This window comes from Microcebus murinus, chromosome 10, assembly GCF_040939455.1.
Source record: "Microcebus murinus isolate Inina chromosome 10, M.murinus_Inina_mat1.0, whole genome shotgun sequence".
Taxonomy (NCBI): domain Eukaryota; kingdom Metazoa; phylum Chordata; class Mammalia; order Primates; family Cheirogaleidae; genus Microcebus; species Microcebus murinus.
Genome location: NC_134113.1, coordinates 36,934,825 through 36,952,209, shown reverse-complemented (window position 1 = coordinate 36,952,209; position 17,385 = coordinate 36,934,825). Strand labels below are relative to the sequence as shown.

The window sequence follows — 17,385 nt, the reverse complement described above, 5'->3', positions numbered from 1 at the left end:
TGATAGTAGAGACGGGGGTCTCGCTCTTGCTCAGGCTGGTTTCGAACTCCGGACCTCGAGCAATCCACCCGCCTCGGCCTCCCAGAGTGCTAGGATTACAGGCGTGAGCCACCACGCCCGGCCTGATTTACTGCTTCTAATCTCACTCCCATTTTACAAAACCTTCCTCCATTCTGTCTCAACTTTCTAATAATTGACTCCTCCTTCAACTAGTCTTATTTGGTTTGTTTCTAATATTCTTGGTGCTCTCTTGGATATTGTAGTGACTTTATTTTTTTTTTTAATAGCATGTAAAAGTTGAAGTAGAGTTCAATTTATAAGTTCAGTTTCCCTCTAGTTTGTTCATTAGTTATCTCCTTTAATACCTATAATTTTGCTCTATTTTCCATCACTTTTCTCCCCATACCCGATGTCTTATATGATATATATTTTAGATATTATCCTTTTTTAACCTTGCCATGAATTGTGATTTTTTTTTTTTTTTGAAAAAAAAAATTCTAATGGGAAAATTCAGAAAGCTCCTCACAGAAAGGAAAATAAATAGACAAAAGTCTATAACTCTGATCTGGATTCTAAAGGACTTTTTTTTTTTCATGAGGATCTTCTTTAGTTATCCTTTGCTTAATGTCACTGGGGATATATTTGATCTACAAATCTTAGAGCACACAGTAAAGGCCTCTTTGGTGTATTACTATGTTCTTTCAGGATCCTTGGGATTAAGAGTATGTAGGTCAACAGTTCACTGCTATAGTCTCAGACATCAGTTTTCAAATACATATGCATACTTAATGCAAAAATGTAATGCTTAGGCAATTATCATAGGTTTTGTTACCAATAATAAATATGTTTAACACATTTGAAAAAATAAGGTCCGTGTAGTTCCTTAGTAGTGAAAAATTTCTGATTTCCAACAGCTTATCTTGTCTTTCAAAGACAATGACAATGAAAAGATTGATTAATTTTATCTGTGATGAAACCCATGTAACCTGGGTCCACTACATCAAGAAACTACAGATGTAGCCTTCTTCAGAAAGGTGGACTCTGGTTTGTTTTGTAAAAAAAAACAACGAATTTTAAGAAGTGATTATACAGAGTCCATGCCCCTCCTTCAGTAATTTGATAGTTGTATTTTATGGCCTGTGGCATATGTTCCAATCCCTAATTTCTATTCATTACTGATTTATCCATGCTCCTAATATTGAGCTTCTAATATCTGCCTGACACTGTGCCCAGTGCACTGTGCTTTGTGCAGACATTGAATTCAATGACTACGTTGCATCTGCCATGTTCACCTCAGGGAATCCATTGAAATGAGATGATTCTCAGCCCTTACAGGATAATTGTGTATTTCACAGAGTTGTCATTAACATCCACAACATTGAAGCATTTTTGTGATATGTGGATGTCTGGAAATAAGCTTCCCAATATTCTCCAATTCTTCATAGCAGGTTTCCCAAGATGATCCTCATGCAATGGGGTGATTGAGGCTACTGCTTCTATCAACCCTTCTGTTACTCATGTTATTCAGGTATAATACACATAATTTTTTTTTTTTGCTAAAAAACTGTTGAATATGCTATTCCCAATATTACCAAAAACATAAACAAACAAACACTGTATAACTTAAATTATTGGTTCTCTTATTTAAAGTAATATGCACTATAGTACATTTCTAAGAAAGCAAGATACTGGTTAATTCTGGAACTTGATACTTAGCCGTGAAATCTGGACTAGCAATTGAGATGCTAATGGGCCCTTTTTTCTGTTAGTCGGGTATGCAGCACACTGTGATGTCATCCACCAGGAGCTCTTTGCTCCTTGCCACGTCTATGTCAGCCCCGGGCTGTACTACCAGCTGTGCCGCCACGACGCATGCAGATGTGGCAGCGCCTGCCTGTGCAACGCTCTTGCCCACTACGCCTATCTCTGCGGCCAGCGTGGTGTTCCCATCCATTTTAGGGACCAGGTTTCATTCTGTGGTGAGTACCATGGCACAGATAAAGACCATGACACAACACTTTGGAGATCTTTGTGTTTGTAATTACCGTATTTAGTTTTTAAATGAAAGGTCAACATTGCATGTAAGTTATTTGAGATAGTCTTATAATGTACAAACATGAAAAACAAATGGAATAATTTCTCAAGATTGAAGATATGTTGGATAAGACCAATAACTTTTGACTATTTTTGTTATAAGCAAAAGTAGTATAACTATATGTTTTGAAATATGCAACAGAAATAATTTGAAAAATTTGAAAATATCCTTATCATGGAAATAAATGTCATATCTACATATTGGAAAGTATGGAAAAGCATTATGTGATACAGTGACACAGCTGATTTGTAGTTAAATAGATTTATGCAACAGGCAATTATTATCTCAAGTTTTGGGGGCTCTAATTGTCACAGTCATGGTGTCTGCTGTTCTCATTCATGGGAGATTGTTTCTTTGTGTTCTCTCTATATTTTTTTATTAGCTAATCTTTATATGCATCCCCCTCATTAAAATCTTTTGTGACTTGGGTTTTGAGAACACCACTTTCTCCACCTCCTCACTGCCCCAGTGGTTTGCAGTTATTCCTGGGGTATCATTGGCCAGTTTTCATGTTAATTGCTCAGCTTTGTCTAAGACAAAAACAATGTAAATAAAGTAATATAAATTCATATACAAAATCTGTGTAGGATATAAGTCTAGGATTTTGACTTCTTAGAGGCAACATTAATTTATCACAGATCCAGCGTTAGAAAAGCCTTCCTGGCATCTTTCTATACTATGAGCAGATTTCTTCTAGATGGGAGTTGACAAACAACAATCATGGGGTCTTCTGTGTTTTTGTGAATAAAATTTATTGAAATATAGCCATGCCCATCTGTTTACATGTTGCCTATGGCTGCTTTTGTGGTACGAGGGCAGAATTGAGTAGTTCAGATGGAGACTTTATGGTCTGTAAAGCTAAAAATATTTTCCATTTGGCCCTTTGCAGGAAAACATTGCTGACCCCTGCTTTAGTTTTTCATTTCAACTGAGAGTGTTGTTCTTTGAGAGTCCAAGTTAAGGGTCTCTCAGTTCCTTGTCTTGTAAAGGGCCAACTGTCATTTTCCATTCCCACATGTGTTAAATCCAAGGTCCAAAGTTGTCGGGACCTATCCTCCCCTCTTCCACTCCACATTCTGGATTTTATTTGCATCTACACTCCAGGCGTCTGAAAATGTCCTCCCATTTTTTTTTTTTCTCACAAGATCAATTATACAAAAATAACTTCAATTATGTTTTATTCAGCATTTTCTATGTGCTTTTACAAGTATGCTTTTAGATTATTTTAGTTTGCCTACCATAATGAGCTCAGTTTGGTCTAAAGAGAAATTGGAAGGGTTTAGAAAAAGTGCAAACATGATTAAGAAGGCAAACATTAATAACTATGTGTGGATCAAGATACTCAAATTTTTTCTTATTTGTAGAAGACTAAAGGTTTACTCAGGTTTAAACAATGCCATAAGGAAGATGATGACAATATTGCAGTATATAGATTTAAAATGTAAGGACAGGAAATTTATTCAAACATATACGGGACAGAAATATTAAAAAATTTATGATACAGGTTAGTAAAGAATGTTATAAAATGTCCCATGAAGATATTTTGAAATAGAAATTTTATTCTTCTGGTATACTTCTGCTGAGGCCGGGAGTTGTTTTATTTATCTGTGTTCTGTTGTAGAATTATGTAATATTCCATGTCTAGTGATGTAAGGTAGCTTTTGCTTCATCATGTATGTCTATTATAGAAATCTAAACAAGCATGAAACATTTCTGTGCCTTGTGGACATCTTTCTCAAGTGGTGCTCCTTTGTTCTTAGCTGTGGTGTGCCAGAAGGGCATGTTGTACCATCACTGTTCCTCGTTTTGCCGCCGTTCCTGCATTTCTCTCTCTTCCCCGGAGCTGTGCAATGATGACTGTGCGGAAGGCTGTAACTGTCCCGAAGGCAAATTCTATGAAGACACACTTAACTTTTGTGTGCCCATGTAAGTCACAGAAATGGGCTGACAGCATCCAGTTTTTCTCTCTTTTTCTTCTTATCGGTTAAATGGACCCTCATGCTTGTATGCTTGTTTTTAAAACTATTTCTTATTGTCTTTACTTTTTTTTTTTGACCTTGTATATGTTCACAATTAGCTACAGAAAGAGCTAAGAAATCTGATGGTTGATCCTGAAGTTTATTCCCACCTGCTTTTATCATATCCAAATCAATAATAAAGTTTATGTTTCACTGTAATGTGGCAAATTTTAGTAGCAGGATTGTAATGTCTGTTAGCAATCACATTTCTCAATTCCGACATGACGCAAAGACTTTTACACATAGGGCTAAATGATATGTCAGTTATGTTTCTCTGAAGTGCATTCAGTGACTTTTCTTGTGACTAAAACAACACAGTTTGTGAGTTGTATTTTAGAAAACAAATCGGAAGCTGCGCTTCACATCTAAACAGCTTTTGTCATTTGGATATGCCAGGATTGCAGGCAGTCTCATAGAATAACGCCGACCTTAGAGTACCTTACAATGACCAATGCAGAGCGTAGGGTCTGCTTTAATTTTAGTGATTTTTGGAAAAACTTGTATCTTGCTTTATTTCCTTAACCTTTTTTTTCCCTTATAGATTTCACTGCCGGTGTCATTATAGGGGCAGCGTTTATCAACCTGGAGAGCTCATCCCGACACCCTCGGGCTTATGGTAGGTTTTAATGATGGGGATTGTACTTGGCAAATGACACGTGTATTAATATCATCTCTTAACCAAAACTGTAAGTTGAAATATGACTTCTGAAATCTATAAAATAAAGGTAACTTAACTTTAAATATGTAACAGTCATATATGTATATGTTACATATATACACCCTCATATGTACATGATACATGCATATGTTACATTTCAATGTGGAACACCTGAGTTTTATTCTCATGACTGTAGAAAAGTGGTATAAATTTGTGTCACACAGTGAAATGGAAGGCTTTTGATTATTTTTGGTTCTTAGAAGTTAGGGGTGAGGTGAGTGTTTAAATACTACAATATTACTGAGCAGTTATAGTTTTGTGATTCAGCTATGGCTCAAAAAAATTCTAAAATAGATTTGAACAATGTTCCACACAGAAGGTAATCAAGGGCCAGGCGTGGTGGCTCACGCCTGTAATCCTAGCACTTTGGGAGGTCGAGGCGGGCGGATTGCTCAAGGTCAGGAGTTCGAAACCAGCCTAAGCGAGACCTCGTCTCTACCAAAAATAGAAATAAATTAATTGACCAACTAAAAATATATATACAAAAAATTAGTTGGGCATGGTGGCGCATGCCTGTAGTCCCAGCTACTCCGGAGGCTGAGGCAGAAGGATCGCTGAGCCCCGGAGATTGAGGTTGCTGTGAGCCAGGCTGACGCCACGGCACTCACTCTAGCCTGGGCAACAAAGTGAGACTCTGTCTCAAAAAAAAAAAAAGAAGGTAATCATATCTTCTCCCCAGGGACCTCAATACCAGTGAGATAACATTTATTCATGGGATAACATTCATTCTGGCTATAACCTATCTGTTAGAAATACAGGTGTATCTGTGCAGCAGTCCACATTTATTTATATTCACTTCCTAATCTCCCTCTTTTTGTTGCACTGTAGGTGCCCACAGATAATAAGAGACAGTGGATAATGGTAATAACAATAATGATATCTCACCATTACTGTGCACCTCCTATTGTCCTGGGATCGTTCTGTGTTTTATATATATCACTAAAATACTCATTACTACAACCCTAAGAGATAGGTACCGTTGCTTTTTCCCAATTCACAGGTGAGGAAAATGAGGCACAGATGCTAAGCAACTTCATAATAAAGCTGGGATTTGATCCCAGGCAATCTGGCTCTTCAGTGCTTGCGCTCTGCAGCTTATTTTGTATTCACAGCAGAATATTGTTTATGCTCAATTTACCTTTATCGTTATCTCCATTTCCCTTTTTCCCATGCCCCATCAAGACACAAAAGCAACAAATTTTTGAGTCTTTCTCTTGTAGGTGGTACTAATATCCACACATTTCCCCAAGCCAGAAATCTGAGAGTCATTTCTGACTCCTTCCTCCTGCTCGACATACCTAGCCAATAAATCCCTGACAACTTTGGATTTTACTTGATTTTATTTTTTACACATGGTTGAAAGCCATTCTTTCCTTTCCATTGCCATTGCCTTAGTAATGTCTCTCACCTGTCTTCCCTGGACCTTTCTAGCTGGTCTTCCTGCCTCTAATCTTACCCTCTTTCTATTCTGCGAAGTTGTCACATCTTTTTAAAATTTATTTACGTAAACTTAGCAAAAACAAAATAACCACCCCTTCTCAGTGAGAAAAATAAAAATTCAATTAGTATAGTGACCTCATCTGCCATTCGTTTTAAAAAGCCTATGTCTCAGAATGATTATGATATGAACGACCTGGTTCTGTGGTCTGAGACCTGCCTGTTTCAGTTCTTCGATACCTTGCATAGCGTGAGTAAACTTAATCAGAGGTGATTCACGCAGTGGTGAATCACACCTCTGAGTGTCAGTCTAGTGTTAAACAGCATGCAATATATTTTTCATGTGATGTGTTCCTTATGCGTGAGTCAGCTGCTTCATCTGGGCTCAAATATAGAACACATTCTCTGGTCCAAAGCCGAAGGAAAAACTGTCTTGGCGTTATTGAGAACTGGTGTTTTTTTCTCTATCGTGTATCTTCCTGAGGGATTTTCAAAGCTAATTTTGCCTGTATGTGGTTCTTGCCTTATGCCCTGACTTTAGAACCTAAGTTGTGACTCCACTCTATCTTCAATGTTGTTGCTAGAAAGATTCAAACCAACTACATCGCTTCTCTCTTTAAGGTCTTCAGTTGCTCATCTCAGGGCTAAAATCTCAGCATCTAAATAGCTGGCATCTGCCTCTTTGGCCATTGACATCTCCTATCCCTTCCTGCATTACACTTTGCTACATAGAATGCTGTTTAAACCTGTCATGGTTTGTACATGTTTCCAGTGTTATAGCCATCTACCTTATCCATATCATAACCTCCATCCATTCTTCAAAATTGTTCAGACTTTACCTCCTTTGACTGCCTGATGTCATTTGCCAACAGATTTTAAAACGTTTTTCTTTGTTATACTTCTATCTCTTAAACATTTCTGTTTCATGGGTCATGCTGCATATGTTATTTATTTGTATGTCTTCCTCTCCTACTAGGATATAAGCACTTGGGCAAGTTTCAATCATTGTATCTCCCACACCTATCACGATGCTCCATACTTGTGGGTATTTGATAAAAATGTGTTGAATTGAAATAGCTCTCTTCCAATTGGACCTAAGCCAATACTTATTTATAAAATAATCTGTGGGGAAAATAATATTTGTATATGAACTCAATCAATTCTTGCACATTAGATTGTTGTTGAAATTCAGAAAAACACTGAAGTCTGGTTTTGTAAAGTAATTTTGTTTACTTCTAGCCAGTGCTCGAATGGGACTGTGAAATGTGATGAATTAGCAACGCCCTCTACTGGTAAGATCTCAAAAGATGTTTTCCCTCATGGAGACTGTATTAATAGCTCAGATGCTACCCCCACTATTCTGGCAGAAGTCATCAATCCTTCACAGCCCTCCTTGCCAATGGGCATGAATACAGCATTGAAAATGTTTCTCAACACAGCGCTCCAGTGCTTCCTAACTTTTCCACATTGAGAATTGTAATATTTGTAGGGCAGTCTGGGGTGAAATATAAGGCTGCCAGTTGGCAGAGCTCATCACCCCAGGGTTGCTGCCTGGTGGCTGCTTACCCCAGGACCACCTTAAGTGCCCCAAGGGCTTTAGGGATATACATCCAGGCACCAGTTGTAACCCATTTGTGTAACGGAAATTGAGAAACTACTCTAAATCAGCACGTCTCAGATTTTCATATGCGTATCTGGGGATCTTGTTAAAACAAAGATTCTGATTCAGTAAGTCAGGGGCAATGCCTGAAATTCTGAATTTCTATGAATGGGCAAGGTGATGTCAATGCTGCTGATTCCTGGGCTACATTATGAGTAGCCAGGCTCTGGAACTAGTAGGAATCAATTAAAAATCGCATATAAAATGACATCTGCTATCTCTCTTTAGAATGTCATTTTACATTTTAGTATCTTTTCTACGATGCTATGTGTTAGGACCCTATCTATTACTTATTTTTATCACATAAAGAGCCTGAAATTCTCAGTTACTATGGGGAAATTCTAGGCAAATGCTAAAGAACACTTGCTTTCATTGATTTTTAAGAGACAGGAAGAATGTAAGACAATAAAAGTAATAGTGAGCTATTGCTTTGTTATTTATTTAAATGGCCAGGTTTATATTATTATATTATTATATATTAGCTTTCAATTATATGACCTGGATTTACTTTACAAGGGTTCAGGCTAGTCTAGGGCTTCTTTGCAAGATATTTTTATGGATCATACATATTCAGCAGCTATAAGGCCATCCCTGTTTTGCCCTATTTGCTTCAGGGCTACTCATAGTTAGAGAAGGGAAACCCAGGTGGCTAGTCCTTTCACGGAGGATCCACAGGATTCGATCCATTTGGCCCCACATAAGGACACTTCTTTTATCTTTAAGAGCCTAAAAGCCTTCTGGAGGAATATGTAACCTTGCCCTACCTATAATTATGTTCACTCTGCACTTCTATAGTATAGTGAGTATTGGTGTAAATAATGACACAGAGGGGAAGCAAGATCTAGAAGTATCATGTGTTCATTGTGGCTTTATAGAAGTTTAAATATACTGTATTTTCAGTCCTCAAATAAATATTGACAATATATGTTTAGATTAATCAAAATATCTTGTTCTTGACCTCAGAAAATTATATCCTAATTAGTTATTGTCTTATGGAAGGCAGCTAATGTTTTCAAACTCAAAATAGTTTTTGGAAGTTTTGGTGATTAAAGAGAATCTAGTTATAAAATGTTTATAAGCTTATCAACTAAAAAAAATCACAAAGAGCATCTAATCATAACTGGTAAAATATTTTATGGTGAATTTTGTTTTGATGACAAATGCATGTCAACACGATCGCCTATGGAGGAAATACAACGTTAAGAACATTTTGTGCTTTATCTTGGAAGTTCATGTCTGCCCAGAGGGAAAGGAGTATTTCGACTGCAGGTTCCCTAACCCTGAATTACCAGCTGGTGGTGTAAATTGTGAGACTACATGTGCAAACCTAGCCATGAACTTCACTTGTGCGCCATCCTCACCCTGTATAAGTGGCTGTGTTTGTGCTCCAGGGTAAGGTTCTTTTTCTTGATAATATGGAACATTCAGGATATAGCCAAAAGCATAAGATCTCTTAAAAACATTATTTACAGAAATAGCCAAAATTATTGTTCTGACTGGTGGTTAACTTTGGGTTGGTAGCTAGAAGACTATTGTAATTATTTTGCTAGGCTCATGTAACATTGTGACATATCATTAAAGACACTGAATTGCGGAGAGAACTCATTTCTGGATGAAGTTGGAATTTCTCCCCTGATTCAGCTGCAGTTTTAGGAAAAGTGGCACAATTAGTCACTTTTCATTCCAAACACTCTGAAGTGCATGTCTTTTGTATATTCTGTTGCGCATTTGCTGTCATTGGTGTGAAGTTATACTAGTGATGCCAGTTATTTTATGTTATGAATATTACAGAAAATGGTGTACTGAGGCTACAAAGAGTAGTGGGTAAGAGTGGAAGCTCTGGCTTCACACATATCAGAGCTAAATCCTGGCTCTGCTGCTGTTAGCTGAGTGATTTTTCGGCAAGTTCCTTGTAAGCCTCAGGAATTGTGAGATGTAGTGTGTGTGTACTCAATAAATATGAGCCACTATTTTATGGCAGCATACTCTGCTGTTATCTTTGTAAATTTCCTTCCGTTGCAGAAATGCCTACTACATGTAAAAGACTAACACAGAATCTGGGGGCTATCGGCTTCCTTGCAGGCACACGTATTATCTGGCAATGAATAGAGGCAGTGCAGCGAGAGGGCCATCTCAGGCAAACAGGTCACCCATTCTTCCTCAATGAACATGTTCACACAAAGGGATTCTTGGGATCGGCTCATATAAACCATGAGCAAAGAAGAGAGAGGGCTTGTGGTTTATTTCCCAGGAGAATCGCATTTGTCTAAGTGGCCCCCATCTGGAATAGGTTGAAGAGCCAGGTAACTTGGGATTGCTATTAATCTCTTTAAAAAGAAAGGGCATAGGAGGCAGAGAAAAGAAGGTCACAAAAGAACAAGTGCCCATGCATGGGAAAATAAAGTCAGGTAGAAATCAGTTCTTAGAGCAGGTAAGCAAGGAAGGCATTTTATTAGAAAGAACAAGGGAAATAAAACCTTTATTATGGTAAAATAATGGAAACCTACAACAATTGCTTGATTTATTTGATTTGATTATGATTCTTGAGGGTACATGGCTGATTAAAGCCATACCCTATTTTTATTTTATGTATTATACTTGATGCTATTATTTTAAAAATTATATCTATTTACTTTCATCCTTGATGTTTAGTTTGACAGTTTTTTTACTGACCATTATAAAAATTTAAAGAAATTTTCTCATACCTTCTCTGACTGTATTGAAATAAATGTAGTTAGAATTGACTTAGAGGCCTCTGACTAATTTGAAAATAATTTATTAGGAGTATTTTTTTTTTTGAGACAAAGTCTTGCTTTGTTGCCTTGGCTAGAGTACAGTAGTGCCATCATAGTTCACTGCAACCTCAAACACCTGAGCTCAAGCAATCCTCTTGCCTTAGCCTCCTAGGTAGCTGGGACTACAGGTGGGCACCACCACACCTGGCTAAGTTTTCTATTTTTTTGTAGAGAAGGAATCTTGCTCTTGCTCAGGCTGGTCTCCAACTCCTGAGCTCAAGTGATCCTCCCATCTCAGCCTCCCAGAACACTAGGATTACAGGCGTGAGCCACCATTCCCAGACTACGAGAACATTTTATTACAAAGCTATTTATGGTAACGTGATTTGCCTTATCCTCTCTGTGACTTTGTCTGGCTCATTTTGGCACAATAGCATATCACTTGTTTTCATGGGGGTCCTAATAGTGCCAGAAGTTTATTTACTGTTAAAGGACCACATAACCCTAACTTAGAAATCACTATGGATTGAAGATATAGAAGATAGTATAATGGAAAGAGTCAGATAGAAATCACTTCAAATAATGGCCCTCCTCAGTAGTTGTGGTACCTCAGGGCAAGTTACTTAACCACTAGGAATCTCAAGTTTCTCTTTATAAAATGGGTATACTAATATTTATTTCTTGGATTGTTGAGTAGATGCAGCACATGAATTATATGCTAAGTGATCAGAAACTGTTTATTACTTATCCCTCTGCCTAAACCTGCTTAAAGCAGATACAGGCATATTTCATTTTATAGTGCTTCACTTTATTGCATTTTACACATGTTGCATTTTTCACAAATTGAAGATTTGTGGCAACTCTGCATCAATCAAGTCTGTTGGCTCTGCTTTTCCAACAGCATGTACTCACTTGTGTCTCTGTGTCACATTTTGGTGATCCTCACAATATTTCAAATTTTTTGACCATTAATATATTTGTTATAGTAATCTGTGATCACTGTGAACAGTGACCTTTGGTATTACTATTGCAATTGTTTTGGGGTGTCACAAACTACACCCATATAAAATGGAGAACTTAATAAATGGTGTGTGTTCTGACTGCCTCACCTTCCAGCTGCTTCCCCATCTTGCTCCCTCACCTTGAGCTGCCCTGTTTCCTGAGACACAACAGTATTGAAATGAGGCAAATTAATAATCCTGTCATGGCCACTAAGTGTTCAAGTGAAAGGAAGAGTCCCACATCTCTCACTTTAAATCAAAAGCTAGAAATGATTAAACTTAGTGAGGAAGGTATTTCCAAAGCTGAGATAGGCCAAAGGGTAGGCCTCTTGCACTAAACAGTTAGCCAAGCTGTGAATGCAAAGGAAAAGTTCTTGAAGGAAATTAAAAGTGCTACTCCAGCGAACACACAAATGATAAGAAAGTGAAACAGCCATATTGCTGATATGAAGAAAGTTTTAGTGATCTGGATCAAACCAGCCACAGCATTCCCTTAAGCCTAAGCCAGAGCAAGCCTCTAACTCTCTTCAAGTCTCCGAAGGCAGAGAGAGGCGAGGAAGCTGCAGAAAAAGTGTTTGAAGCTAGCAGAGGTTTGTATGTAGTTTGAGGAAAGATGACACCTCTATAAAAGACAGCTCTATACCATAAACATGCAAGATGAAGCAGCAAGTACAACGGGGAAGCTGCAGCAAGTTATCCACAAGATCTAGCAAAGATAATTGATGAAGGTGGCTACATTAAACAACAGATTTTTCAGTGTGGATGAGATAGCCTTATATCAGAAGATGCCATCCAGGACTTTCATAGCTAGAGAGGAGATCAATGCCTGGCTTCAAAGTTTCGAAGGATAGGCTGACTGTCTTTTTGTAATTGATAAATGCAGCTGGTGACATTAATTTGAAGCCAATACTCATTTTCTATTCCAAAAATCCTAGGACATTTAAGAACTATGCTAAATCTACCCTGCCTGTGCTCTATAAGTGGAAGAACAAAGCCTGGAAGACAGCACTTCTTTTTTACAGCATGGTTTACTGAATATTTTAAGCCCACTGTTAAGACCTACTGCTCAGAAAAAAAGATTGCATTCAAAATATTACTGTTCATTGACAATGCACCTGGTCACCCAAGACACTGATGGAGATGTACCAGGAAATTAATGTTGTTTTCTTACTAACACAACAAGCATCGTGTAGCCTGTGGATCAAGGAGTCATTTCAACTTTCAAGTCTTCTTATTTAAGAAATATATTTTTGTAAGTCTATAAAGTGCCATAATGAATGATTCCTCTGATGGATCTGGGCAAAGTAAAAGTAGAAACTTTCTGGAAAGGATTCACCATTTTAGATGCCATTAAAAACATTTGTGATTCATGAGAGGAAGTTCAAATATTAACAGTCACGGGAGTTTGAAAGAAGTTGATTCAACCTTCCTGGGTGCCTTTGAGGGGTTCGAGGCTTCAGTGGAGGAACTAACTGCAGATGTGGTGAAAATTGCAAGAGAACAAGAATTGGAAGTGGAGCCTGAAGATGTGACCAAATTGTTTCAATTTCATGATAAAACTCGAATGATGAGGAGTTGCTTCTTATGGATGAGCATAGAAGTGGTTTCTTGACATAGAATTTACTCCTAGTGCAGATGCTATGAGCATTGTTGAAATGACAACAATGATTTAGAATATTACATAAATTTAGCTGATAAAGCAGTGACAGAGTTTGAGAGGTTTTTTTTTCCAATTTTGAAAGAAATTCTACTGTGGGTAAAATGCTATCAAACAGCATCGCATGCTACAGAGAAATCTTTTGTGAAAGGAAGAGTCAAGCAATGCAGCAAACTTCATTGTCTTATTTTATGAAATGGCCACAGCCCCTCCAACCTTCAGCAACCAACATCCTGGTCTGTTAGCAGCCATCAATATTGAGGCAAGACCCTCCACTAGCATAAAGATTAGGGTTCACTGAAGGCTCAGATGACTTTTAGCATTTTTTAGTAATGAAGCATTTTTAAATTAAGATACTTACATTTTTAGACACAATGCTATTGCACACTTATAGACTATAGCATAGTATGAACATGACTTTTATACGTACTTTAAAAAAAGTTCAGGTGACTTACTTTAATGGGACATCTACTTTATTGTGGTGGTCTGGAACCAAACCCACAATATCTCTGAGATGTGCCTGTAATTTACAGTGATTTATAGCTTTCTTTTTCCTTCATCCAGTTTTGATTAGTTATAAAAAACTTATTAGCATAACTACTTAACACCATTACTTTGGCTGGGTATTTAGGAATTGTGGTTCATTTCAGTGAGATATCCCTCACTTTAACAATTGGATAATCAAAGTTTATGCAGCATCTAATGTTTAGGGTGTTGTTTTAAGCTATAGGGATGAGGGTGTACTAAAATACATATATAACATAATAATAGGATCTAACCTAGGAGAATGTCACCAGGATAAAATGAGTTAGTGACATATTAAAGTGGTTAGAATAGTGCCTGCGCTATAGTAAGTAGTCAGAAAGTTAGTTTTTGTTATTATTCTGATTATCACTATAAAACATTTAATAAAGTACTTAACAGTTAATTGTGATGAACCCTCTAATAAAAAGGTTTATATAAATTGCTAAGTCGAGGGAATCTATGAGGGAGGGACATAAATGATTTTATTGAAAATATTGCACTGAATTGAGTCTTAATGATGAGTAGACATTTGCCAGGCAGAACACAAGGGAAGGGTTTTCCAGGCAGAAAAAAGATGCAAAGCTCAGAGTGGCTAGAAGTTTAGGACGGTTGAGGTAAGAGGTTATGGAATTTAGGGGGTTGTTGGTCGGAAAGAAAGAAATCTAAATGAGATAATGCATCATTTATATAAATAAGTTCACTTATTGAACTTTACTCAATAATTGAATGTCTTCTATGTGTTAATCATGGAGATACAACTATTAACAAGATATTCATGGTCCTCTTGAATGAGGTTGGAAGTCTGGGGGACAGCATATGCATTGAATACGGAATTACTACTGTAGTGTGTAAGAAGAACGTGAGGGAAAGCAGAGCGCTACGTGGGGTTATTCCTGTTTGAGAGAAGAGGCAAGAATTCAGGATTCCTGACTTCTCTGTTAATTTTTATTACCTTGATTTTTTATATACTTTAGAATTAGCAAATTCAGAAAAACTTCATATATTTTATCTATATTTAGTAGCTATTTATTTTTATTATTCCATTACTTTTAAAATAATTAATTAGTTTTATTTTTAAATAAAAATTATTTTATACATTAATTCATAATAATAAACCATTATTTAAATAGTTACAAATTATCTTTACATGTAATGTTATTTCATTAGTTTTATTTTATTCTTATAGTATATATTTAAATAATTATTATATTTATAATTCATTACTATCATATCTTTTATTTATTGTTATAATATTGATTAATTATCCTATTTTAAGTTATTATTTATTAATGTTATTTTGGAAAAAAGACTTTAAGAATATTAAAATATTTATATTAAAGGAATTGCAATATATGTTATATATATTTATTTCTTTAATCTTTTTATTAAAATATTTTGATAATTTACCAAAATTAATCTTCCCTGAGATTAATTTTTATATTAAAATTTTTATATTTAATTTTATATTTATATTTAAGTTTTATATTAAAATATACATTTGTGTACATTTTAATTTTTATATTGATACATAGTTTTAGATACTTTTGAAGGGGATAATCTTTCAAGAAGAAAATAACACTTAAAAGGAAGCCAACATTCAAAACTTATGTTCATAATAAACAATGTGAAACACTTCACATAATAGTTTTTTAGTTCAAAACACACCTAAACTAAACTCTCATGGTTTTAACTCTAAGTACTCAGAGAGAAGCTTTTGATTGCTCTCTGTATCCTGTAATAGGAAATATTATCTATTTTATAATCTACAATTTTATCAAAAAATTGTTTGATTTCACAGACTCTTTAAGTGGCAAATGTTAAAGAAAGGGACTCTTCCTCTTTACTTTTGTTTCAGAATAATTCACTTTATTAGAAATTAGGCTTCTGTCTCCCTTTAGTTGTACTAAGTGAATAACAAAAGGTAAAAATATCACCTCGAATCATTTGCCTGGCATTTATTTAATACTGTGATATGCAAGGTATTGTGTGGTTGAAAGGGGGAGAAAGACTGGATTCAACTCCTCAGTAGGTCATATAGAATATACTTTAGATAGCTACAATAAATATAGATGATAGTGTTGAATATGATATGATTTCTGATTTTTTTAACTTTTTAACTGAAATTAGCAATTTATACTAAATAGCATTTTACTTCTTCATTTGGAAGAATGGCAGAGCACAAAGGGAAGTGTTATGTTCCTGAAAGCTGTCCATGTATCTGGAAAGATTGGGAATATCTCTCAGGAGAAGTGATTGCTACACCGTGTTACACCTGGTAATGATATCTATTTATTTCACAAAAATGTTCCTAAGTAATTGTATTAATTTCAACTATCTTATTGTATTTACTTAGTGTGACTAAACTTCAGCAAAAACCAAATCAAGCCAAGTCAAGTAAATAAGATTTTAAAGGCATTCAGGAATTGGTGGGGAAAAAATGACCATGCCATTATTTTTATGCATATTTGTTTAGTCCAGAAGAAATGTGTGAAATATGAGAATCTGAAAATTTAATAGGAAAAAATATCTCAAGTTTATAAGAATGTTCTAAATGTTATACAGAGAAGACATTTAATGGAAGCTTTTCTGTTTGGATATAAGTCAAAGCAATACCATAAAATAAGATTTGAAATATAATTTCCTTACAATATGGACAAAGATTCTAGACTCATGAGCAATGTCATGTCTAATGTATTTCAACTAACTCAAATATAGGAGATGGCATTTTTCCCCTATGGCTCCCAGCAGACCTATGTTTAGTTTTTCATTTTGTTGTCTATTTTCTGTGCAACCCAGGCACAATTTCTAGGCTTGGTTTTGGTATCTGATAATTTATTTAAACAATGTGGTAAATGTATGCCTAATTTGTCAATGTAAAGGTAGTATCAGAATGAATTGGCAATATTTTTAAAGGCTATTGGCTCACGAATACTTTTGATACAAACATTTCAATGTTAATGCCACTTGAAAAACATTAGAGCCATGTTTCTTAAAAAGTTAACTCATGTTGTTTTCTAATAGTGTTTGTCGACGAGGAATGTTCAATTGCACATATTATCCCTGCCCGGCAGTGTGCACAATATATGGGGACCGACATTATCATTCTTTTGATGGACTGGAATATGATTATATCAGCGATTGTCAGGTTTTTTTGATAAAGGTAGGTCACAGTTACTTATTTTTATTTGCATTTGTGTAAGACAATGTAAAAAACAACTATGTGTTCCATAATATATAAAATTCGTCTGTCATTAACAAAACCTATACAAGTTACAGTGATTTTAAACTAATTTCCTTAACCCATTCTTAACTTTTATCGTTTATAAGTGGTGAGCTAATTTGTTAACTTTCTGTACCTCTGTTTCCTCAACTATAAAAATGAGAAAAATAATTTTACCCAGCACTTAAGGTAGTTCTGAGAATTAAGTAAGTACATGTAAAATACTTAGCACTTGATATAAAACAAATGTTCAATAAATGTCAACCATTTTTATTATTATTAACTTGGTTTGGTGAGTATAAATATAACACATTAAACC

At 35.8% G+C, this 17,385-nt stretch overlaps 1 protein-coding gene across 2 annotated transcripts in view; it reads left to right on the top strand.

Moving 5' to 3' along the window:
* The window catches only part of OTOGL (otogelin like), a 138,693-nt gene that overhangs the window by 42,920 nt on the left and 78,388 nt on the right, over window positions 1-17,385 (top strand). For both annotated transcript variants that reach the window (XM_076006803.1, XM_012759761.2), the window contains exons 19-25: window positions 1,770-1,979; window positions 3,856-4,021; window positions 4,655-4,729; window positions 7,508-7,560; window positions 9,158-9,320; window positions 16,014-16,121; window positions 16,868-17,006. In XM_076006803.1, the coding sequence (XP_075862918.1) occupies window positions 1,770-1,979; window positions 3,856-4,021; window positions 4,655-4,729; window positions 7,508-7,560; window positions 9,158-9,320; window positions 16,014-16,121; window positions 16,868-17,006 (914 nt within the window). The remainder of the gene's footprint in view (window positions 1-1,769; window positions 1,980-3,855; window positions 4,022-4,654; window positions 4,730-7,507; window positions 7,561-9,157; window positions 9,321-16,013; window positions 16,122-16,867; window positions 17,007-17,385) is intronic.